Source organism: Ostrinia furnacalis, unplaced genomic scaffold (genome assembly GCF_004193835.3).
Source record: "Ostrinia furnacalis isolate ACB-3 unplaced genomic scaffold, ASM419383v2 OfSCF0954, whole genome shotgun sequence".
Lineage (NCBI taxonomy): Eukaryota > Metazoa > Arthropoda > Insecta > Lepidoptera > Crambidae > Ostrinia > Ostrinia furnacalis.
In genome coordinates, this window is record NW_021131193.1 from 170,387 (window position 1) to 196,233 (window position 25,847).

At 36.0% G+C, this 25,847-nt stretch overlaps 1 protein-coding gene across 5 annotated transcripts in view; it reads right to left on the reverse strand.

Annotated features, from left to right (window-relative positions):
* Positions 1–2,259: 2,259 nt before the first annotated feature.
* LOC114350668 (G-protein coupled receptor Mth2-like) overlaps positions 2,260–25,847 on the reverse strand; it is a 40,157-nt gene continuing 16,569 nt past the window's right edge. For 3 of the 5 annotated variants that reach the window (XR_003655718.1, XR_003655720.1, XR_003655719.1), the window contains 8 exons: positions 25,280–25,463; positions 23,502–23,693; positions 12,639–12,717; positions 8,977–9,155; positions 8,120–8,288; positions 7,107–7,292; positions 5,152–5,551; positions 2,551–2,739 (listed from right to left, as the gene is read on the reverse strand). Coding sequence is in view for 2 of the 5 variants with exons in the window: in XM_028301550.1 (XP_028157351.1) it covers positions 2,628–2,739; positions 7,107–7,292; positions 8,120–8,288; positions 8,977–9,155; positions 12,639–12,717; positions 23,502–23,693; positions 25,280–25,463 (1,101 nt within the window). In the remaining 3 variants the exon portion in view is untranslated. Of the gene's footprint in view, positions 2,740–4,495; positions 4,554–5,151; positions 5,552–7,106; positions 7,293–8,119; positions 8,289–8,976; positions 9,156–12,638; positions 12,718–23,501; positions 23,694–25,279; positions 25,464–25,847 lie in introns of all 5 variants that reach the window. The other 2 variants (XM_028301551.1, XM_028301550.1) reach the window with 2 other exon arrangements.

Consider the following 25,847-nt stretch of genomic DNA (forward strand, 5'->3'; position numbering starts at 1 on the left):
CGACACTAGCCCATGTTAACATGGGCATATTATAAATGGTATGGTGAAGTCAGAAAATTGATATCTTCATTTTAATTATTTTAATTTTCATACAAATCGGATTTTATAAAATTTATTTTGTATGAAAATTAAAAAAGTTAAAATGGTGATATCAAATTTCTGATTTCACTATACCATTTATATGGTTATGTTAACATGGGCTAGTGTCGGCTCATATACCCATTTACCTAACACCCTGTATAACTCGATGTTTTGTTTTCGTCTGTACCTAGTTAATTTAAGTGTCAGTAAAATAATGATTTTCCTTTTTTAAGGTTATACTGTGTTTTTGGGCCGATAAAATATTGTTATCATTCATATTTATGAACAGTAGACGGAACTAACTAAGGGTAAATTAATTTACTGTTAAAATTAATTTATATATATTTGTTACTGGCCTGGTATTGATTTACCTGTTTTTGTAATGAAGGCACTTGATACGTCTATTCAGGTAAATCCTATTTTTAGACGAGTTAAAATGGTCTCTAAATATGAAAATGCAAAATGGACGAGAGCTGAAACATTTAAATGGTGCTACGAAAGTACGAAACTATTTTTCCAGTTCTAAGATTTAGCTTCAATTGGGAAATAAAAAATATCTATAATTTATTTAAACATTCTTTTATTACACACATTCATACACGTTTATAATAAATGCATAATTTTATCTTGCTAGAAGTAGATTATTATAAATCAGCGTCCTACATAATAAATCTGTTTTTCGATTAAAATTGTATTTATTGATCTTTCTTAATATTATGAAAAGTATAACGTCAGGCTACTTTAATTAAAACTGATCTTTTTGGTTGCAATGTAATAAGGTAAATTTGGAATGGCTGTAGTACCTACCTAGTATCCACTAACATGCCTACATTATGTAATTTATTCCAATACCTAGTTATATTTATAAATACTTGTCTGCGTATTCGATAAATTAGGCCAATGGCTATTGAAACAATGAAAATATTTTCAAAACAAAAATACTTTTCATTTGAAAATTCAAATCTTTTAAATAAAAGCTAAGTACACTATTTTGTCAGTCTAACCAAAAATGTAACATATTAATATTTATTAAATATGTATTTATTATAATTATAACAATGAGTATTTCTCAACTGAAAAATTATTAAACTTTTTTAAATTAAACTATGGAACTTTTTCAGATTCTTAATAAAACTATATTACTAAAATGCTTAAAAACTAATTGTGTAACATTAAAATAGATACCTAAAGGACTAGAATATAATTTGTGCTTAACCTAAAGTTATTTAATACAAATAAAATAGAGTTTTTAAATCAAAGAATCGTGCTCAATATAGTTTTTAACATTATCCTAAGCTTAATATTGTGTAAATATTTTACGAAGCAAGCGAATGCATCAGACTCGAAGAAAGATTAAAAAAACACATAATATTCTAATATTATTAGAAGTATTTATAATTTACAAAAATTAACCATCGGTCAGTCGTTTAATCGATAAAGGCATAAGTCAAAATATTGTATGGGTCACTACTTTTAATCGAGTCTAAGATTTGTTTGTCGCCTTGAAATATTTTTGTTGGCTTTCCTTTCCAATTTGGTAATATTTGCTTATGTTTGAAGCGTCATAGTTTTATGATGTTAATAAAATAGGTAGCAGTCAACGTTAAATAGTTCGTGACGTAACACCGATAGTAGAGAAAAAGATCGCAACACGTCTTTGTTAGAATTGGATTGTGTATACTGAGTTTCTTGCGCTGCTTCTTCTCAGCACTGGCCCATTATTGTCCTGAAGCAATGGTAGGGTTAATACTGGGACGTGTAAAAATGCTTTTTAAAAGCCTACTTTGTATAAATAAAATTAAATGAGTTTTTTGAGTTGTCAACTTATTGGCCACTTTGGGTGTCATAAACTATTTGACGCTGACTGTACCATCTAAATAGAAGGCGATCTTATGTCTCAAGTTTTATTGCATTAATTTTGTAAGTTATTAGGAGATAGGTAGCGCTATACACGAAACGTAGACTTTGGGTGAATACAACAAAGTCGTTCAGTAGGCGTTTCAGCAGTTTTCTGAAGTAAAATAGTTAGTACCTCTAGCATGAACAACTTTCGTTTTCGAATAGTTTGTGTATTCGACAAAATTCGATACTCAACCTTCGAATTAAACGATAACGTGACAATTTTGATTCTGAACATTAGTTTCGTGCAACTATTTCGAATAGTTTGTGTATTCGACAAAATTCGATACTCAACCTTCGAATTAAACGATAACGTGACAATTTTGATTCTGAACATAAGTTTCGTGCAACTATTTTAAATACTAAGTTTACAAGGGCGCTGTTGGAGTTTTCGTACTTCGAATACGCAAACCATTCGAACTTGAAAGTTTTTTATGCTAGCCACAGTTCCTCTGTGGATGTGGATTCCAGGTGAAGCTAGGAATGATCCCATGAAGTAGGTATGGTCTTTATTCGTAGCGGGAAAAACCCTGTTTTTAGACAAGAATCATAAAGAAAAATTAGAACTTGGTCTAATTTCAATTGCGTTTGAGGTAGCGTGACGTGTGACGTGAGTTGACGTCACAACGTGGTGTAAGTTGACGTCATCATTTCTCGTGCATCCTGATGGAGTTGAGGCGGCTCTCGTCGCGGGAGGAGGTCCGGGAGGACACGGTCGTCTGGTTCCTGGACATGGGATCACCTCGGAGTTGCTTGTATCTGCACAAATAGGCATTTAGTTAAAAAACGGCACCTTTTTTATTCAATACGAAACCAATACGGTAATGCACAAATAGGTAGGTGTCTAGTTAAAAATAGTTGATTGTCTTCCAGCCTTCAGCTTCAGTACAAAATATGTGCATGAAACTAAAGTATTATTTAATTGCAAATATTATTTGGTTTTATAATGAAGCTAACGGTAACAAGATTTTTTCAAATGGATAATTGAAAATCTTATGTAAGTAGGTATATTATTTATAGGTACAACATGCAAAGAAATAACAGGGAATTAACTATTTTATTAAATTTAGATCTACCGATCGTATTTGATCTATTATAGGAACACATAAATATTTAGTTATAAAATATTTAGATTATTTATAATAGTTATGACAAGAGTTATGTAAATAAAATAAAAACATTGTAAATCACAAGTACACTTATGGTAAGGTAAGCATCATTTATTCGCTTGGTAGGTAAAACAAATATGTATTAGTCACAAAAAATAAAGAGAAGTTATTTAAAAGCATCTTAAATTGAACCCGAGTTGCAAACCATTGTGCAAAATATTTATTCTAATTTTTCTAATTTACTGGAGTGCACTACTACTAAAAGTGATTTTTAACTACTGCATTTGCAATAATATAATGTGCATGTACCTCACCTCAACACCCAAATTAATAACCCACATGCAAGTCATATAAACCTTTTTCAACCGACTTCAAAAAAGGAGGAGGTTCTCAATTCGACCCGTATGTTTTTTTTTTTCTATGTTTGTTACGCAATAACTCCACCAATTATGAACCGATTTGAACAAATCTTTTTTCGGCGTATAGGTAATACCTCAAGGGTGGTCCCATTTAAATTTAAATAAGAAAAAACAACCCCCAAGGGTGGAAAATTGGGGATGAACTTTTTTATACGCAATATCTCCGCCGATTATAAATCAATTTGAACGATTATTTTTTTGTTGAATAGGTATTATCACAAGGGTGGTTTCATGCGAATTTGAAGAAAATATTTCACCTCCAAGGGTGGAAAATTGGGGATGAACTTTTTTATACGCAATATTTTTAATTTTTAGTTTTTTTTGTGTTCACGCATTTGAAGTCGGTTTTATTTTTTTTAAAAGTTAATTATTCTGTTTAATGTTTTCTAAACTTTAAACTCCATGCATTATTAAAAGAGTGTTGCATTTCCAAGACTAAACTAAAAGAAACGCTTAAAAACATTAAAACTACTAAGAATAACGATTGATTTTCGCTAGCACTTAGCAAAAAAAATATGCCACATTTTCAGTGTCAGAAATGCTAGATTGAGTCGAGGGGGAGACCCATTTAACTATTTACTACTCTATTACGTAAATACTACAGTACCTCTAGTAGGAAAAACTTTCGAGTTCGTTTCGTTGCGTATTCAAAGTGTCATCGAAAAATTTTGTATGAAAAATTAAACAGCGCCCCCTATATTATAGCCGCCCTAGGGGGCGCTGTTTAATTTTTCATACAAAATTTTTCGATGACACTTTGAATACGCAACGAAACGAACTCGAAAGTTTTTCGTACTAGAGGTACTGATATTTACTGCTCAAGTGGGTTCGACAAAATTACGAAAAAATGGCCAGCTCGCGTGGCATGGCAAAGCAAAAAGTACAAAAAAACATAAATTACTTACTTAAATTATTATTATAAGCAACGTATAAAATGAACAAAGTTGGTTAACTACAAACATGGTTTTAGAATGAATTTCACCACACCTGTTCAGTCGGTAACAATCTTTTAGCACCGTTCGTTTGATTTTCAGCCAACCCCACCCTAAAAGATGTAGATGAAATGATATTGAGTAAATGAAACGCAAAGATCCCTTATAGGCACTTAGATGTTTGTTATCCCTTGAATAGATTATTGTCCAATGATTATACTGATGATCTATTTGAAATACAAAAAAAACCTAGTGGACAAGTTAGTTTGATTTATTCTATATTTTACTTATTTATAGATATTACAGGGAGAAAATGTGAATAATAGCGGATTACTGCCCACATGATAGAGAAATGGAATTTGTATGTAGCTTTGTAAGCTTTTAAAGTTTCTGGTTAGGAATAAACATTATTTTTATAGATACCTACTTGATTTTATATTTTTAAGACACAGTCAAATAATATTATTTTCCATTTCATTAGAAAGTACCGCATTCTATTGTAACGCATCCGGTAATTTTTACATAAATTTACAAAATTTCACATCACTAGTAACACACTGCATTGCAATTTCTCAAACCAATCAAAGAAAATGTACAGTGCATTCCAAAAACCTCCAAATATCCGTTAGTGGTTGTTAGTATCCATACAATTGTTGTTTTAGTGTTTTATTGTCCTCCTGTGCCAGTATTTCAAGATGACCTGTAGTATACCTTATGTTTCGGTTTTCTCCTTTCTTTTCTTGTAGTTGGTGATCATTTTCTTCATCTCCTTTTTTGTATCAATATGAATGAAATTTTGAAAATTTATATCATGTTTTGGACTGTTTTTTGCATTACATTCTGGTCTTTTGTCTTTCTTTGGTGGTAGATCTATTAAATCTTATCCTATTGAGTATTTTATTTTTAATTGCTATTTTAAGTCATCGACAGTCATCATAACTTTGATATTTTATCCATTTTCATGTTTCCATCTGAATCAACATAGATAGTGCTCCTCAAAGTGTCAACACTATCTCTTGGTCCTTGTTGTTCTAGTCTTCTCCTGTGTATATTTTCTAGATTTATAATTTCACCAGAACTACTGTCTCGTTGATGGAATCTCTCTTTGATCCTGGTCACAGAACAATTATTTTCATGTTATTTCACAATACAATATAAAATTATATACTTGGTTAACTCCCATCACCTTGATATCATAACTCCTTCAGGGATGGACCTTCACCCACAATCAAGTTGATTTTCGTATCTCTACCAAAATGTTACTACAACATTATGTTATCTATACTTATAATAAATCTGTAGAGAGGTCAATTCTGTACATGAAATATATTTTCAAAATAACTATCAGGGGGCGATTAGTGATCGATGCTGATGCCAAAAATGCAATCAGTAAAATTTTTGTCTGTCTGTCTGTCTGTCTGTCTGTCTGTCTGTATGTTCCTTATAGAAACAAAAACTACTCGACGGATTTTAACGAAACTTGGTACAATTATTCTTCATACTCCTGGGCAGGTTATAGGATACTTAGGAATTCCCACGGGAACGGGAATTAGCGGGAAAATCCTTTTGTATGAAAAATCTAAACCGCTTAAGTTAGACGCTTGAAATTTGGCATGCAGGTACCTTAGTAAACTTAAAGCTTAGTTACAACAGGATATTGCAAAATTCCCACGGGAACGGGAGTTAGCGGGAATAAACATTTGTATGAAAAAATCTAAACCGCTTAAGTTAGACGCTTGAAATTTGGCATGCAGGTATCTTAGTAAACTTAAAGCTTAGTTACAACAGGATATTGCAAAATTCCCACGGGAACGGGAGTTAGCGGGAACAAACATTTGTATGAAAAAATCTAAACCGCTTAAGTTAGACGCTTGAAATTTGGCATGCAGGTATCTTAGTAATTTTAAAGCTTAGTTACAACAGGATATTGCAAAATTCCCACGGGAACGGGAGTTAGCGGGAACAAACATTTGTATGAAAAAATCTAAACCGCTTAAGTTAGACGCTTGAAATTTGGCATGCAGGTATCTTAGTAATTTTAAAGCTTAGTTACAACAGGATATTGCAAAATTCCCACGGGAACGGGAGTTAGCGGGAACAAACATTTGTATGAAAAAATCTAAACCGCTTAAGTTAGACGCTTGAAATTTGGCATGCAGGTATCTTAGTAATTTTAAAGCTTAGTTACAACAGGATATTGCAAAATTCCCACGGGAACGGGAGTTAGCGGGAACAAACATTTGTATGAAAAAATCTAAACCGCTTAAGTTAGACGCTTGAAATTTGGCATGCAGGTATCTTAGTAATTTTAAAGCTTAGTTACAACAGGATATTGCAAAATTCCCACGGGAACGGGAGTTAGCGGGAAAAAACATTTTGTATGAAAAAATCTAAACCGCGTAAGATAGATGAAGGGGGTAAAACGGGATCCACGCGTACGAAGTCGCGGGCGGCCGCTAGTCGTTAATAAAAAAACTAATAGAATACTGCTCTAAAATACCATAAGGGTCTAAATTAGTCTTAAAATATTGTTTGGTCTATCTGTCACACACTGTGTTTTTAATATTTTGATTTTGTAAACGTTAAACAGTTTTGGCACACCGAAAACAATTTCAACGACAACACTGTTGAACAACACCACCAAACAAATTAAACATCAGACAAACCTTTTCTTGATGAGATGGAAGATTTTCCTCTTGCAGACGAAGATGATGAAGATGATGACGCCGATGAGGACGTTGTACGCGTCGGTGATGCGCCACACGTTGTTGGCTTGCGGGTAGATGGCGCTGATCACCTCCAGGATCCAATTTATGCCCATAACAGCGAACAACTTCACGTAGAGTAGAAGCCTGGAATATTTGAGAAATGTTTTTTTATACTAATTGTGCAGAACTGGCCGTGTAACGGCAGAGTAGAATACATTTGTCACCAACCCCTACTCTTCCCACGGGTGTCGTAAGAGGCGACTTAGGGACTACACATCAAACAGAGAAAGGGCAGCAGCGCTCTCTGAAAAACATCAATATTTTAAACTGCGATCTCCAACCCGCCTGCCAAGCGTGGAGATTATGGCAAAACCCTCCACTATAGTAGAGGAGGCTCATAGTCCAGCAGTGAACTGTAAAGGGCTGTTGATGATGTGCAGAATTAAATGCAGAAGAAGAACAAAAGATCGTATAAAAAAATAGATACTTTTTTGAGCTATTAAAACGCGATTTAATTAGATTTGGTATAGCAATGGACTATACTTATAATAGGAAACTTTGATAAAAAAATACGTTGTTAGTGATTCAATTAACAAATATTTATTTACTTATTCATTAAAATGAAACAATAATTAATATTAAAATTGAGTCATTAAAACTAGTTAATCGTAGACTATCCAATATCTACTATTTAAGGATAACTATTTAGTGGTTATCCTGATTAATTGAATCCAATTGTACAACAGCCACAGCTGATAATATTAGCACAATATTAGGCTGCTGTTTAACAGCATTGATTGTTATTTTCCTGAAGCAGTGAGTTTAAAACGGATGCAAAATACAAACACGCTTTATAAAAGGCCAGCTGTACACGGTCTGCTTCAAGCAGTTGAAACCGAAGGCTGGCCTTTTATAAAGCTTAATGCAAAAAATAAAAACTTTTATGACTTTTAATTAACTTTTAGACTGACCTTTGCCTGTCATTCCTGTGCTGGTCGTGGGTGGAACTCTCTTTGGACTTCAGCACCGACGTCTGCTGCTTAATCTGGGTTATCTTCAGCGCCGTCAGAACGAAGAAGATCATGTTTGCCGCGCAGAGGATGGTGATGGGTCCGTACAGGTATATGAGCTTGCTTGTGCCTGCAAAGATGTATTTAATAGTGGTTAAAGAAACCTATCGCAATTTGAGCTAGATGTACCAAAAGGTGTTATGTTTGGGACTGAATAGTCTTGTGGACATTTCATTGAAAGCCTACTCTTAAATTTTTGCAGTAACTTTAGTTTATCATGGAGAGCTTGAGTTCTATTGGGTTCTAACTTCATGAAAGGATATATAATATCCGGACGTTCAAAGTTTGATGTTATCTCAAGCATAGGGCGAAGCCTTGAGATGCGTCCACACTGGACGCATGGCCTAGCAGTTGCAATCAACACTTGTCATCCTGATCACCCTGTACTTGAGTGAGCAAGATGTCGAGCCTTGCGTACCTATGCGGCTATTGCGATAACCTAATCACAGGACAGAATTTATGACAAAGAATGAATCGAGTTTTAAGCGTAATAGAGGTGCACTGAACATTTACAATCAGATAAGAAACCTGGATGCGCGTAGCCCAGAATGGTCTGATGCCCCAAAGGATATTGGGCTACTGATTTGGAATGATAGTTGATAGTACTGACTCATGAGCTACGATAATAATCGCAAGGGGTCTGGCCTCTGATGTGACAGGGCATATTAGGTGCCAGCCTAGGTCCCCCCTGAAAAAGGACCCTAGATACGCCAACGGAAACCTGGAATGTCCTTGGTCTTGGTCTCCAAAGCACTTACCAAACAAGAAGCAGCCCTGGTGTCTCAGCATCGGCAGTAACGGGTGCGGAGGCAGACCGGAGAACTCCAGCGCTGTCATCAGGATGGTCAGCGCGGTAGGGACGCTGAACGCATACAGCGCGTATGCATAGAATCGTCCTCGAGTTGACAGCTTCTCAAGAGACAAGCCGCGTTTGCCGCTGGAAGATAGAAAAATAATATTTTAGGATCATAAACTCTCCAAAAGATGACACTACTCTTCAAAAGGAACTAAATAGCTAGTGTGGAAACAATGGGACTTATGATACTGAATAAACATTTTTTCTTTCTTACTTTCTTTCTTTCTAAATCTGGCCTTGGAAATCAAGATAAAAGAACAATTTAAGTAGCTTGTCTTTTGAGAAACTGTCTATTTACGAAATAAGGAGGCCTGTAAATAGACAGTTTGTCAAAAGACAAGCCGCGATTTCCTTTGGAAAATAGAAAAGGGTTGATACTTTAATACTTTTAGATTCACACTATTTTTATCGGAAGGAACTTCCTTGGCACTTGGTTGGTGCTGGAATGCTTGCAATCCAAGCTTTAAGTCCGAAATAAGAAGTAAGTCTTCAAGAGTGGAGAGTTAACCAGTTTCTGAAAGGTCGGCTTCTGATTTCGACTATCGGCATCTCATGTAACTTAGCGATCTAAATGGATCATGTTTTTTTCAAGCATCGTACATTTTGAAGTAAAAAAAATGACAATTTAATTAAAATACATAACAATTGTTTGCCTACTACATAAAAATGTATTATACTCGTATCTACTTTACGACCTTGACTTTTTATGGTATAGGCTCAGGCTATGTTAACATATTATCGTTTGTCCCAGCCAGACTTGAACACGCAACCGCACTAGGTGTTGTAGTTCGCTATTATCACCAACGAACCACAAAGTCGAATCTATTATAGTTTTTTTTCTTAATATTTTTTATGTGACACAACAAACGAGCAGACGGATCACCTGATGGTAAGTGATTACCGTCGCCCATAGACACGCGCAGACCCAGGGGCGTTACAGGTGCGTTGCCGACCTTTGGGGTTAGTTAAATAATATAATAGTGTTACATAATTTATGATTCATAAAAATCTATTTCAATCTAACAACTAATCTAAAGGATAATGAAAACCAGGATTATTGTTAGCAGATTATTTGAGATAATAATGGAGATATCCTGATAAGATAATACCTATAGTCGATGAACTGTAATTATTGAGCTGCTACTCCATGTTCGAGATACAGTGTGACCTAAATACGATGCAGGTAGGTATTGAATTATGTGTAATATAAGCAAAACAATATTTTTCCTTATTCTCATACAGAAATTAAAATAAATGTAATGCAAATGTAAATCTTTGTATGGAGAGCGGGGATTTCTAACATAGTAGGTATCTATTGTTACTTAAAAGAAAACCCCAATCGCAACCCTTTGATAATTTCAAATCTGATATTGAATAAAATTATTGTATTTTGTATCTGTATTTTCGCAAGTAGGCTTTTGAAAAGCACTTTTACACGTCTCAATATTAACCCTACCGCTGCTTCGGGACAATAAATGGGCTAATGCTGAGAAGAAGCAATGCAAGAAAAGTCACTATTGTTGACGTAAGCATTGTGGTATCTGTTCTGTACTTTGTAATAGAGGCGATTTTTTCATGTTGTCTTGTCTGTACATCTGTCATTAGAGCGAGACAGTTATGTTAACTGTTCTTTTAGTTCCAGGCAATAAAGACCGACGCGTGTCAGTTTCAATCAACTGCACATGGTAATTTATTTGGGAATTTCCTTCTTAGCATCTGCCAGACGACAGTTGAGATCATTATAGGCTATTTTTGAGCGAAGTTACGTCAGCCGATGACCCGATGGACTGATAGTCAATTAGGACATTTATGGGTGTGGGTACAGTGGGTTTCAGCTACAGTCATAAATTGAGGTTTCGTTAACAATCGACAGCATGAAGACATTTGTGTACCCGCCTCTATTCCAACTACATAAGATTTCATAGTTTGATGTCATTGACTCGTTGTATACAAGTTTGAATGTCAAATGTCAAAAGACTGCGACCCCTATTAAAGGTTCAGCTTTTTGCGATGCCCTCCTAAAATAGCTAATTAATGGCCAAACATTCATTCACCCTCGTACTTTACTAGTTTTTGTTTGCGATGCAATAAGTACTCCATCCATACTGAGCAGGCGTTTAGGTAGGCCCCAGGACGTTTTGATAGTCTTCAAATCAAGCGATTTTATTAACGCTTTATCCACAATAGAGATATCCTTGTACAAGTAGTCGTTTTTAAGTTATTTTTTTTCTATTATACTTGGAAATTGTTTAGTGTGTACTGCACGTCTTCTACTAACCAAATGTAACCTCACACGATATTCCTAATTGGTGTATTCTTGATTAAATTGCCCCAAATTGTTGGAAAAGTACCAAAGCGTGTTAATTAAGTTTAAAGCTAAATTACAGTGGAAATACGGTGACTAAGCCTTGAAGATTAATTGCTGACGCAGTTCACACCCAAAACTATAAATTTCACATACTTGCTGATCCTTTTTTCATTAACTTTACTTTTGCCTGTAACTTTGTTTTCATGTGTTAGGTTTGTTTAATATACCTACTAGACTAAGAGCTAGTGAACGCCAGACCTACGTCATTTTATAAAAGCTGAAAGTCTGTCAGCGTATGTTCCCAATATAGGATATACATAATACCAAACACAAAACATTAAATCTGATTTGAATGGACAATAATTAGAAGTATTTTTCCCAACAGCCAGACAGTTTTGACAGTTCCAACTCCTTGCCAGACAGTTTTTTTAGGGTAGTTCCCAAAGCCACGATGACCCAAACTTCATAATTCACCAACATTATATCCTATATCGGGAGCATACGCTGACAAACTTGACGAAAAATGACGTAGGTCTGGCGTTCATTAGCTCTTAGTTTAAACCTTCGCTGTCTGCGAGCTGTATTTCATGAAGCGTAAATAACAGATATTGAAAATGTTCAAAGAATATACAATACAACATAGCGTCTTCGAATACTGAGGCTTTCTTTGCTGTAGCTAGCATAGCTAGAGCTGGTGTCGTGTGGTTTTGGCAAAATATACGAGAAGATGAATGCTTCTTTTCGATAAAATCGGTCGGATTACCTATACAATTCTTATTAACCTGTTTGCGTAGCAACCAATCTTCGATTATAAGAAATATGTTTAAGGAAAAATATACATTATAACTTTGTTTACCTCAATTAGTACGGCAATTTGTAAGTGTATCGAGATGATATATATTTTCATGCTTACATTATCTATATACTAATATTATAAAGCTGAAGAGTTTGTTTACTTAAACGCGCTAATCTCCGGAACTACTGGTCCGATTTGAAAAATTCTTTCAGTGTTAGATAGCCCATTTATCGAGGAAGGCTATAGGCTACACAACATCACGCTACGATCAATAGGAGCAGAGCAATAATGAAAAATGTTGCGAAAACGGGTTTTCACGCGTACGAAGTCGCGGGCACAGCTAGTTGATGTTATATTAGGTGAAAATGATTTATAAGATCTAGAAATAGGTACAAATGACACATATTATATCGATATTCAGCCCAAAAATGTAGAAAATGTAATCGATATTTCTTCTTACCTGAAAGTCCACCAAATGTCGAAGCTCATCACGTTGAGCCAGAAGAACGCCACCAGCAGAGAGAAGTAGATGATGATAGCTGAAACAATAAAATGAAATAGATAGCAAGACTTCTTAAGATTTGTGTGGTAATGCATTATGCTTTAACCACACCAACGCCTGCAGATCGCCATCACCGGCGCGATCATAGGCCAATGACAGGTCACGCGACCCATGACAGTCCGCGCGACCTGTCATTGGCCTATAATCGCGCTGGCGATTTGCACGCGTTGGTGTGGTTGAAGCTTTAGGGGAGACCGAGGACAGTTGTAACAAAGTCAATTTCTCTGAACCTATGACAGTTTATCGAGCTAGCAACTTAGCGAATTCGTTGTTCTTTCGACTCTTCACAGTTTGCAATTGTCAGCTCGCTAAAGCCCGATTCGACCAAACTTATATCCTGGAATAACCCCTGGTATAGCTGGCACATTGACAGTTTCAGTATGGGAAGTACATTATGTCAAAACTGACGATTTATTCTGAGAATAATATTTAGGCCTTGTCCAGAAGGGCGAATTCGCTGCGAATGTCTTTGCGTGAACACGAGTTTATCTATGACGCGATTTACGCGCGAATTTACAACTCGCGCGTGTCCTGTGGACGCAATGTGGCTGCTAGTATCTCGCCAACGCGCGTATGATTCTACGCGCGTAGGATTCGCGGCGAATTCGCCCTCCTGGACAAGGTCTTACTCTTGTTTGGTCGAATCCACCATAACTTTCATAGGTGCAGATAAATCGGCTTTGTTGTACTCACCTCTTTTTAACTCTCAAAGCAAAAAACTCTATCTATTTATCTGTTTTTGATATAATATGATGTCATTATATCAATGTTTTTTCTGTCGGAGTGTTATCGGAAGTCGTTTCACGTTTGTTTTGTAAAAATAGACGGGCGCCATCTGTTTTGGCATATCAATGGAAAATACGCCAACTGGATTGTTTTGAAATAGGATCGGTGCGGATACACGGGGTATGTCACATCAATCATGAGGGTAGGTAGAGGTTAGTTTTTCGTTTGTATTTCGAAACCTTTGTTTTTCCGATGGTATTCAGAGGAAGCTGAAGCTATAGGGCATATAGTTTTTTTAATCGATCGGAAATTTAATCATAATATGATTCATATCGGGTCCAATTTTTTATTGAACAAACAAGGTATTTTCATGCTTGTTAATTTTGATACCTACCTACGTGTTGCATTTGCGTGCGTGCTAATAAGTAAAGGGTTTTGATGACCTAAAAATAATTGCATTTTTTTTAATATTAGTACCTTAGTGGCCTAGTTGTTATTTTGAGATGACATTGAACTCAATTATATCAATAGAAAGTCGGGAGTCGTTTTTAAGTGTCTTAAAGGAGCGCGTTTGTCAATAATTTAACTAAACTTGTTGGAATAGAGCCAAATATTCGTGATTATGCAATTGGTTTTTTATACGTAGTAGACAACGTTTAAAAGCTTTTCGGTGATATGGGATCATAATAATAAATTATATCACAGCAGTAAACTAGCTATTACGGTTATCTACTTATTTACTATTTGAGAATTTTATTGTAAGTTTATTCATTGTCTTCTAGAACTTAATAGTTCAATTCGTATGGATTTATAGAAGATGTTATAGAATCCAGAATCGATATTAAAAATTCACTTTGTGCTATCGTCTGTAAGTTCGTGACTTCGAAAGTTTCCTTTACCTAAAAAGCTACCGAAAAATTTCAGTTCATAAATAAATAATTTATAAGCTTTTTGAGTGTCTATAAAAGTGTTTATTGTTGATACAAGCCAAAATAATAAATGAAATGAGTAACCTTCAATCTATGCCCGACACTCCCAAACGCGAGACTCGTTTATAAATAGGCGCCATTGATAACAATAGCTACTTAGATTATTTTTATGAGTCGTCATAAGCATCTTATGGTAGCCGAAATATTCTATTGATAAACTATGATATCACACGCGGACGCCCGCGACTTCGTTCGTGTGAGGTTCATATAAAACTTAAACTAATATGTATTGGTTTTCTTATCACCTCGCTTTACTAAGCATTCTACATAATTATCACTATCATCATCATCTCAGCCATAGGACGTCCACTGCTGAACATAGGCCTCCCGCAATGCTTTCCATGCTGCCCGGTTGATAGCGGCCTGCGTCCAGTGCTTCGTCAGCTTTGTCTTCTAAATACACTACTTACCATCTGCTAAACCATCCATGTTCCTCCAAATATTAGATTTTTTTGAAAGTTTATTTTTAATTCAGTGACATATAAAGAAAATAATGATGTTGGTTCAGAATAAATAATTAAATTATTAGTGGGTAACGTATTCCTCTCAAGTCTCAATAGAATAAGTATAGTCATACTAAATAACATTCAGTATTGTCTAATCTAAAACAAAGAAGCATTTAACGATAGTTTTTGGAGCAAATTTTATTACACATCGTTTTGGGTATGATGAATAGATTTGTTAATGGATTCAATTCCAAATGAGACATTAGAAGTTATTATTGCTATTGATAATGATGTAAAAATTATGCAAATTATCTAACTCATACCATTATACCTTTACATAATAGGGATAATCATAATGCATAGTAGTATAAAAGGCTAATTAGGTATAATTAGGATATGACAACACTGCAGATTTTTTTGTAATGCTTTAGTGAAAATTGCGTCTTGTATTCTTTAGCTTAGATACTTCAATATACGAAATTTTACTCTTAACATTCTCAATTCTATTAGCATATTATTATGTATAAGCCGTAGCGTAACTTCATACTATTTTCCCATAAAGTATTTATGAAAATATCTGATACATGCCATGTTTATCTTACGGGGCAATAAACGTTTGAATATTTATTGTAGCCGAGTTTCTCTGGTAATCTGAAAATCTAGGTAACTATACAATTTTCAGGAACACTATTTCGACTTACCTATGTAATTTATATTGGAAAACGTTTTTTAATTATTTTCATATTTAATTGTAAACTTAACACTCTGTATAATGTGGTAATACGATGACTATCATTGAGATCGGTAAGCACCGTAAACAATTTGCTGCTGACGTTGTTCTAACCACATAAGTTAAAAATAGCCGGTATTTTTATTAGGTATTATTATAGAACTGCATTATTTACATCAGTATTTCATATCGGTTTTTAAAAGGAATTTTAAGCGCCGCATGAGCACTTTTAAAACTACTGTAAGGCCTTGGTATGATTTTTATGAAAGAAATCGAATTACTGAGGGTAGTTAAAGAACTTAAAGCTTTTCCGGTTGATAGTCATTTTATATGAAAATGTAGAGTGAATAGATCAACTCTGAGACTCTTGGATGATAAAATAATATTTATTGAGTTAGATTTTAGTCATTTTTATCATTATAATTTGCAAATAATAAACGTTTTTATTCCCATTTCTTTAGGCATAAATGCACTCTAGTGAAAATCTCTACACGTTGCAGGCAGTGATCGAAAATATAGCCTCTTATTAGGCCTTATACCTAATGGTTTTTCCTTCTATAGTAATGTATAAGGTAAAATTATGTGGCATATTATGTAAAAGCCGCAAATGCCATTTTATAAACCAATTGAAATCTCAGTTCAAGGATAGTATTCTGATAAAATTTCCATTTTAGGGCCATTTTGTGGTGACAACAAACTTAAATGATGGAATATTTAGAGGTCATATTAAAACAATATTTTTATAGGTACCTATCGAAGTGGTTAGTATCGTGGTTTGACATTATCATGTTAGGTGTCATGACATAGGACATCATATTATGTATTTTTGTTGCAGAATCGCCCCTATTTCAAAGGAATAAGGTGCTACGGTGTATAGTTTGATATGCCAATGTTATCAAAGTGGTCTTTTTCAGTAGCCTAACGTTATCAATTGTTTTTCAGGTAATGTAGCCACTTAGGTAATATCCATTATGTCGTTGATAAGGAAATATAATCTTTTTTGCAGTGAAATTTTCACATGACAGAATTTTCCTATGAAAAAATTTTCCGTTACAAGTTGAAATGATATTGATAAATTTTTAAGGTAGATGTGATCAATGTTTCAGTCATCTGTACCTTAGTTTTAAGTACAGTGAAATTAGCTGTTTCAAACAGCATGGATAGGTACCTAATTTAGATAATTCACACCTGTTTTTCGGATCATGTTTCTTTCTAAGGGTGTTTAGACTAAATTAAACACATACAAAGCTATGGGAAGAAACAGTTCTATATACGAGTACTTTAATAATTTATAGGTTATGTAAAGACGCGGGAAAATTCTATGTTATCCTACTAACTAATATTATAAATGAAACGAAAGTTTGGATGTCTGGATGTCAGAATGTTTGTTACTCTTTCACGCAAAAACTACTGAACGGATTTTGATGAAACTTTACAGTATTATTGTTTATGACCCAGAATAACATAATAAGCTATAATTTATGACTATCTGTGACAAATTAATTTCACGCGGGTGAAGCCGCGGGCAAAAGCTAGTTTAGAATACTTTAGAATTACCTACACAGATAACGTATCGTGACAGCAGTAAATACAGTTGACAGCACATAAGATTATAATTTTTTGTTTCAAACTCATCTCTATTACAACTGCTTAAGAACCAACAATGTCTAACTTCATCTGCTTCTGTTTTTATACTCGTATCTCTACAGGATTCTTGATCACGCGCTGCAAAGCTTTAATTACTAAGGCTGGGTTGCACCATCTTACTTTAACTTTGACAAACGTCAAAAATCTGTCAAACTCCATACAAAAAGCATCAGTTATTGTCATTGTTACGGTTAAAATAAGGTGGTGCAACCCAGCCTTAATGTGGAAATCCTCAACTAGACTAGAACGGGTTATTTGTGTTTTTACCTTATTTTATCCACCTACAACCGCAGACGATGGGTTGACTTCTGGTAGTAATCATGGGGTCAGCAAGGTAAGCAGGTTTTGGTAGTTATGGATTTAAGTTAAGGGCATTAATTTTGTACATTGGTTAATTGTTCTATTTTAGGTGTGTGAAATCTTATGTAACCTACTTACACACAAAAAAATGTTACTTGTATTACCTCAGAATTGTATAAGAGGCAACTGCTCATAGAAATAATTAAGTCAAAAGCATTATCAAAATGTACACCTAAATTTATAACTAAGTAGGTCAGTCTGCTAGCCAGTTTCGTTATTTTTTTTATGTGACAGGAGGCAAACGAGCAATTTGTTATCCAATAGTACCCATAGTACAAGCTTTGCTTAGTTTGGGACTAGGTAGAAGCGCAGTGTAAAATGTTCAAGGATATTTATTATTTATTACGACTACGTTTATCCTTAGCCATTCCGACTCTGTTATCAGCCATAACCGGATAGAGCAACAATTTTTCCAAATTAACAAATACATTAAGGGTGTATATGGACACAAAGACGTCATATCGACTTTTAATTAAGCATCAACACAAACCTTAGTGGTTTCCTGAATGCTGTCAAAACAAATTTTGTCTGTAATTCTTTTTATTTGGTAAATAAATAAAAAAAAATGTTTAAGGTTAATGTACACATAGATAACATAATTAAAAAATGTTGGATATTACGTGTAAGTTTTTTTGAAAATAAAAAAATATGAGAAATTATTAAAGTATGTAAACAACTATTTCTAGAACGCCCTTATGAGGCGGAATAGAGCTAGTTTAGGAATGTATCATAAATTGATCATGGTAACTTGTATAACATTACGTACATAGGAAAAATAAAGAAGCAAAGATAATCTAGCTATATAGGAAATAACTTTAAGAACTGTTTGTGTTAGTTCTCTAATTAAATAAATTTAAACTTTTTGTACAGCAATCATTATCCACTTGACGAGCTAACGCGTTAGACCGCAAAAACTAACAAAAACATAATGACATTGACACTAGTGGAATCTCCACTATTCAACCATTTGACGTGTAAAGCGAATCGAGGACATCGATGTTTTTAATGTAAGACAGACATCACAAAAAGCAAAGAATAACTGGTAACAAAAACAAAATAACTGTTAAAGCAATAAAGGAACGAAAAATATTCCTAAGTATCAACTCTTTTGATGACATATCCTTTTTTGTAGAAGTAAGGTATTGCCAAGTAAGCCTACTACATATTGCCAAGTCACTCGTCTTCTTTAAGGTGTAACCACCACAGTCACATTTTTTTGGATTAAATAGATGGACAGTCACGGAATGAGAAGGTTCGTCAGTTTTCAAATTGTTTCCTTCAACGAATCGCGAGCACATATTACCTTTTGAAACTATGTTACAGAATAATCTCGAGTTACAGAAAATAATCTTTAACTGTTCGTCAGTAAAGTTCAAAATTATTCAGATCAAAGTTGTTTGACGATTTATCTTGTCAATAAGATTATTATGATTGACAAACTAAAACCTTCTCTTGGTTCAACCTGCCATTATTTTTTCTATTAAATAACAAAACCTATTGTCAATTGGTCAATGTTATCATTGCATTGCACTGATGGGATAGAAAAATAAACAAGCAAAACCTTATTCGTTAGCAAACGTCATATTATTTATTTAAATGTTAGCAGCACTGTTTCTTGCACTGTTATGTTGGCAGGTTTGACTCTTACAGTACCTAGTGCAAGCGAAAACCGACACTAAGGTGACGAACCTTTTCATTCCACGACTGGACATGCTTGAAATGTTCATTAAGTTTTGGGGAATTTAATCATCGATGATCCAACATTAATCAGAAAAGTACATTCCGTGACCCCATGTCAGTAAAAACATAAAAACAAGTTGTTTTTGTGAAACCCAACTAGCAAAACTTTTTCATACCGACATTTAATCAATCAAACTTCATTAAGTCTTCGTATATCCGGGGGAAATTTTAAGCCACCATTTTTATAATTTGATTTTCATATAGTGGTTTCCTGAGTATAAAAGACACCTTTATGAGTTTGAATTCTTCCATGTTAATTTTGTCGTTAAAACGAAGAACAGTTGAAGATAAGTACTGTTTGTAGCCATGGGAAAATTATAATGGATTGTCATGCTTATTATCTCGTTGTTACGAACAGTTTCACATTGTCACCTTACTTATGGCTGTAAACTAAAATTGGTTGTAATGGTTTTGTTGTTGTTGTGCTTAGGTAGTCCCTTTTGATAGGCTTTCTTAATGATGAGTTTATAGAGAAGCAGAACTCACACCGTTAGTTGGTTGTTGGTTAAAAGTTGCTGGTTGTATCAGTATGTAACTGGAAAAACCAATGCCTCAGACAATGTAGGCAGGTACTGTTATTGTTACGCTCGTCTATCTATTTCCGCTTTCGTGATAGCTTCGTACATACATATCGTAGATGGGTAAAAATATAAATAAATTTCAACATTAGGTAATTAAATGTTAGGATTAAAAAATATTTCTTAAGCCAGTTGTAACTCTCTCTTGACATGGTAAATGGCGGTCATTCTCCGGATCTGGATTATTTTGTTGATTACCCCGACCTTTTTTATTTTTTAACTAGCGGCCGCCCGCGACTTCGTGCGCGTGGATCTCGTTTTACCCCCCCTTCATCTATCTTACGCGGTTCAGATTTTTTCATACAAATGTTTTTTCCCGCTAACTCCCGTTCCCGTGAGATTTTTGCAATATCCTGTTGTAACTAAGCTTTAAGTTTACTAAGGTACCTGCATGCCAAATTTCAAGAGTCTATCTTACGCGGTTTAGATTTTTTCATACAAATGTTTTTTCCCACTAACTCCCGTTCCCATGGGAAATTTGCAATATCCTGTTGTAACTAAGCTTTAAGTTTACTAAGGTACCTGCATGCCAAATTTCAAGCGTCTAACTTAAGCGGTTTATATTTTTCGTACAAAAGGATTTTCCCGCTAATTCCCGTTCCCGTGGGAATTCCTAAGTATCCTATAACCTGCCCAGGAGTATGAAGAATAATTGTACCAAGTTTCGTTAAAATCCGTCAAGTGGTTTTTGTTTCTATAAGGAACATACAGACAGACAGACAGACAGACAGACAGACAGACAGACAGACAGACATTTTACTGATTGCATTTTTGGCATCAGTATCGATCACTAATCACCCCCTGATAGTTATTTTGAAAATATATTTCATGTACAGAATTGACCTCTCTACAGATTTATTATAAGTATAGATTTAGAGTAAGTTAAGGTAAAACATTTCAAAATAGACATTATTACCAGGATATTTTTTATATTGGCCCATCTGTAGCAAACAGGAATAAAAAGTTATGCGACATCAAAATTTTCATGGTCAGGGTAATCAAAGTTGGGAGTCAGAGTAATCAAAAATAAAACAAAATATTTCATTTTCTAAGGTTTTTTTTAAGTTATGGTAAAATAAATGTTATTATAACTAGCCATTTGTTATTTTGATGTATAAACGACAATATTGTAAAGTTTCAACAAAATCTGTTTAGTAGTTGTTGCGTAAAAGAGTAAAAAACATACATATACATTATACATATAATATTAGTGACTCAATGTCCTATATCTCCTATATAGGACAGAAGGCGTCCACAACAGTCCTCCATCGCATTCGGTCTTGAGCTTCGCGTTTGATCTCGCTCCAAGTCTTAACAGTGCGCCGCTATGTTTTTTTGGCGCGACCACGTTTGCATTTTCCCTGGGGGTTCCAATCTAGAGCCTGCTTGGGGATGTGATCGGGGTCCCTTCGGAGAGTGTGGCCGATCCAGTTCCACTTGCAGCGTTTATTCTGCTGAAAGATCGGTATTTCGTGGCAGCGTTCCAAAAGTTCGTCGTTTGAAGATTTTGGAGAATTCGGCGAAGACAGCGGCTGAAGAAGATCTGCAGCTGGTGCGAGATAACCTTAGTGACCTTCCACGTTTCACGCCCATAGAGCAGAACTGGTTTGACGTTGGACCCGAATATTTTGATCTTGCTTGGGTCAATTTCCGTGACTGCCATACGGCTCGAAGTTGTGCGAAGGTAGCTCTGGCCTTGGCAATGCGCGAAGTGATGTCCTCTTCGGTACCTCCAGGCTCTGAAACGATGCTCCCGAGGTAAGTGAAATTGTGGACTCGTTGGACATCCTCTGCACCAACGGTGTGCAATTCCTCACTCCAGATCGCATCTCTTGGGTCTTCCGGTACTGATACCCTTGCTTTACCCTTTTTTCGGCACAATAATTAGAAGCCCCTTATGCCAGTCGTCTGGGAGTTCCTCTTCCATCCAGATGTTTTCGAAGACAGGTGTCAGGACGTTAACGGCGGAGTTTACATCGGCTTACAGCATTTCAGCGGTGATAAGGTCGAGTCCAGGGGTCTTGCCAATTTTGAGGGATAATATTATGTATTAATAGGAGATAGGATTTCATTTTAGTAAAGGGTAATTTTGCTTATTAAACGTTATTTAGTTAATCATTCATTAGTAAAATTACAGTATTATTGATTACTCGGTGACAAAAGTCGGGGTAATCAAGGTCGGGGTAGTCAAAAAATTAAGGTTTATCCTGAGCCCTGCCCAATCTGTAAGTTGAATCCCATATGTTTTAATACACAAAAATGCGGTTACATGGACCATTATTCCTGTACATTCTCAAGAACTTTCCATGTAAAGAAACCTAAAAAAACAGGATAGAGTAAATCAATCGTGCACTGAACCAAGGTCGGGGTAATCATATTCTTATCTCGATAACTCCGAAATCCTGCGACGAGTTGCATTACCGATCACCTCGGCACGCAGGCCACCACTAAAGGTTCACGGGGGAGGATAGAGCTCGTTTCTAAATTGCGTAGCTAGGGACGTAGGCGCACATTAGTGACGTGTCGGGGTAATCACGGTTAACGCCCGGACACAACTTCAAATAGTTATTTTACAAAACCTTTTAGTCATATAGTTATATCGTATTTAATTTATCAATGTTTATTTAATCAGTAATCGATTACATAAGCATTGAAAGCGGTAATAATAACGGATTAATTTATACGAGCAAATTTGTTCTGAAATCGGGAGCGCGGACACGTCGTGGTAATCAATTTTTGACGACTTACGATTTTTTTTAAATTACTTAATTAACTATTATTAACTATCTCTGTGGTTTAACAACAAAAACCAAAGTTATACTATTAGATAAAAATATTTGTTACTAAAATATTATGAAATTCGGGTACTTTTTGGCCCCGGACACGTGATTTTCTTGGCCGGTGGAATGACCCATACACTCCATCATTTGCCATCGCTTGTGTACAATGTGGAAGGACAAATGCATGCTGATGATGATGATTTTGAAATTAACGAAATCTACTCACTCATAATGACGCACGTCAACGGCGTGATGTTGTCAACCACCAACAAGATCTGCATGGCCGTGAGGAAGGAGAAACCGACGAAAAGGCAGATGAGGTACGCTATCAGGACTCTCTAATGGAGGTTCCGAAGCTCACAAGTATAAAGGATGGACTGGTAAAGTGTGAACAAAATATTCTCACTCATAATGACGCACGTCAACGGTGTGATGTTGTCAACCACCAACAAGATCTGCATGGCTGTGAGGAAGGAGAAGCCGACGAAGAGGCAGATGAGGTACGCCATCAGAACTCGCCCGTGGAGGTTCCGAAGCTCACAAGTATAAAATAAGGACTGGTATAGTGTGAACAAAATATACTCACTCATAATGACGCACGTCAACGGCGTGATGTTGTCAACCACTAACAAGATCTGCATACTGTGAGGAAGGAGAAGCCGACGAAGAGGCAGCTGAGGTAAGCCATCAGAACTCGCCCGTGGAGGTTCCGAAGCTCACAAGTATAAAATATGGACTGGTAAAGTGTGAACAAAATATACTCACTCATAATGACGCACGTCAATGGCGTGATGTTGTCAACCACCAACAAGATCTGCATGGCTGTGAGGAAGGAGAAGCCGACGAAGAGGCAGCTGAGGTAAGCCATCAGAACTCGCCCGTGGAGGTTTCGAAGCTCGGGCAGCCACGCGTATACCGCGCACGTGGCCAGGATGAACACGCATGATATTAGCATACCTGGAACAAATAGATTCAATTAAAAAAAAACATCTATTTATCATCTAGAGAAGTAATGGATATGAGGAGATTCGTTGGAGACACTTTGGTCCATATAGCCCGCAGAATTTCCAAACGAATGGGCATATTATAGCTGAGGACTGATGGCAGTTGGGGCAGAAAGATATTCGAGTGGCGATCACGGACTGGATAACGTGGTGTAGTATTAGCCTCCCGGTGGACCAACGATCTGGTGGAGGTCGCGGGAAGCAACTGGAAGTGGGCAGTGCAGGACTGATTGTTGTGGAAATTCGTGCCTTTGTCTAGCAGTGGACTGCATCAGGTTAAAACGAATGAATGACATAATTTGCTCCCTGTAAGATTCGATCCCATCGCAGCTGGCATTGTAATCATGTATACGAACCACGAGCCTCGTTATAATCAATTCTCTGTTGATACAAACAAAGCAAGATGTTCTGAAATATACTGACCCAGTTGAGTGAGAATGATGTGTTAATTTTACTATCCAGATGTTGCCGAATCGATCCGAGTTCATAACTTTTTATTGTTGTATTAAAAATATAACATGTGCATCACTGACTCTACCTATTAAAATATTGGAATTTTAATAGGTTGAGTCAGTGATTATTATATTTTTGTCTTAAACTTTATCCTCAAGTTCTTTTCTAAAAAATACAAGTACCTACTTGAAGAAGTCTATTGTGTACATTTGTCATTAGCGATGCGTGGTTAAATAAAAAATATACCATGTGGTAATCTGTAGGTAACGCACGTCTTGCGCGGATTGATGGGTATTGTACCGACAGTACGTCAAGCTGGACAATGTGACCTCTTATGCAGTTGTTATAGGTGCGATATTGGAACAAAAGTGTCTAGTGAGCTATCGTCTGTACAGTTTTGTTAAAGGTGTATTTTATTTTATATTTATTTCAAGTCTGTAGAAGGAGTACAATGACTAATCGAGGATAAGATATTGTAAAACTCAACTGTAGGTATTCCAAAATACCCTGCGATATGGCTACAATTTATTTATGAGGTTCATTAATTTTATTGAAACAATCCATTATTGTGCGAAATAAAAATAATGGCTTCCTGCCACCATCCATGGAACCATAAAAGCTGGCGATTCTGAAAGCTTTTAAGATTGACGTATGATTTATTTAGCCGAGTGGTTTCAGCAGAGTAGAATAGAACCAACCCAACTCTCCTCGTGGATATCTTATGAGGTGACTGCCAGCCAAGGGAGAAAAATATGAGAAAATCAGGTCTATGTCAAACCCATCATGCCAGGTTGGGGATATACATACACTCAGTATTGCCTCTTGTAAATTAGAGAGATCGTTCTCCTGCTGTGGAGACTAAGGGGCTCGTTCACCATCTCTGAGTAAAGTAGCAAGTACTGGTGTCAAGGTTACTGTTTCTTAAAAGTCACGGAGTAGCACGAAACCATGGCACTGACAAGACATAGACGCAAAATGCTTCTTACTTTCACTTGCCAAATAGTGTTAATCAGGGAGTATCTACTCAGAACTTTACTCGGAGGTTGTGAAAGAGGCCCTTAATATATGATGATGATGATTACTCACAGGTGCTGCTCAGTACATAGTGGTGGTCCTCCTGGTTCTCCGCGAAGCAGACTAACGCGTCCAACCGAGTGGTTCTGCCTCCATACTCGTCTTCGAAGACGAAGGTGTCGATGCAGTACTTGTCTGGGCCACGGACCGTCCATGGAGGGATCACGTTGGGCATCTCCACATAGAGGGAGCCATCCTGGAACAAAAAAGAGCTGATTTAGTCAAACTACATAGTATAAATGCGAACGTATGTAGGTAGCTCTGTTTGTCTGTAATTTTCTCACGCTGACACTATTTTAGTATCGAGACAGTTTAAGGCGATTATCACACTGCACCGCGCTCCGCCGCGGTACGCGTGGCGACATATTATTATAACGAATCCCGCGCGCAAACGCGTTGTCAGTGTGTTGTGCCGCGCGTGTTTTCTATACAAACTGAGATACTTGCATATAATGATTAAATCTGTCGTCCCGCGTAGGTACCGCGGCGGAGCGCGGTGCAGTGTGATAATCGCCTAAGCCTTAGGACACGTCATAATAGAATAGGTTTCACGACCACCTAAAGTTTTCTTAAAAACCTT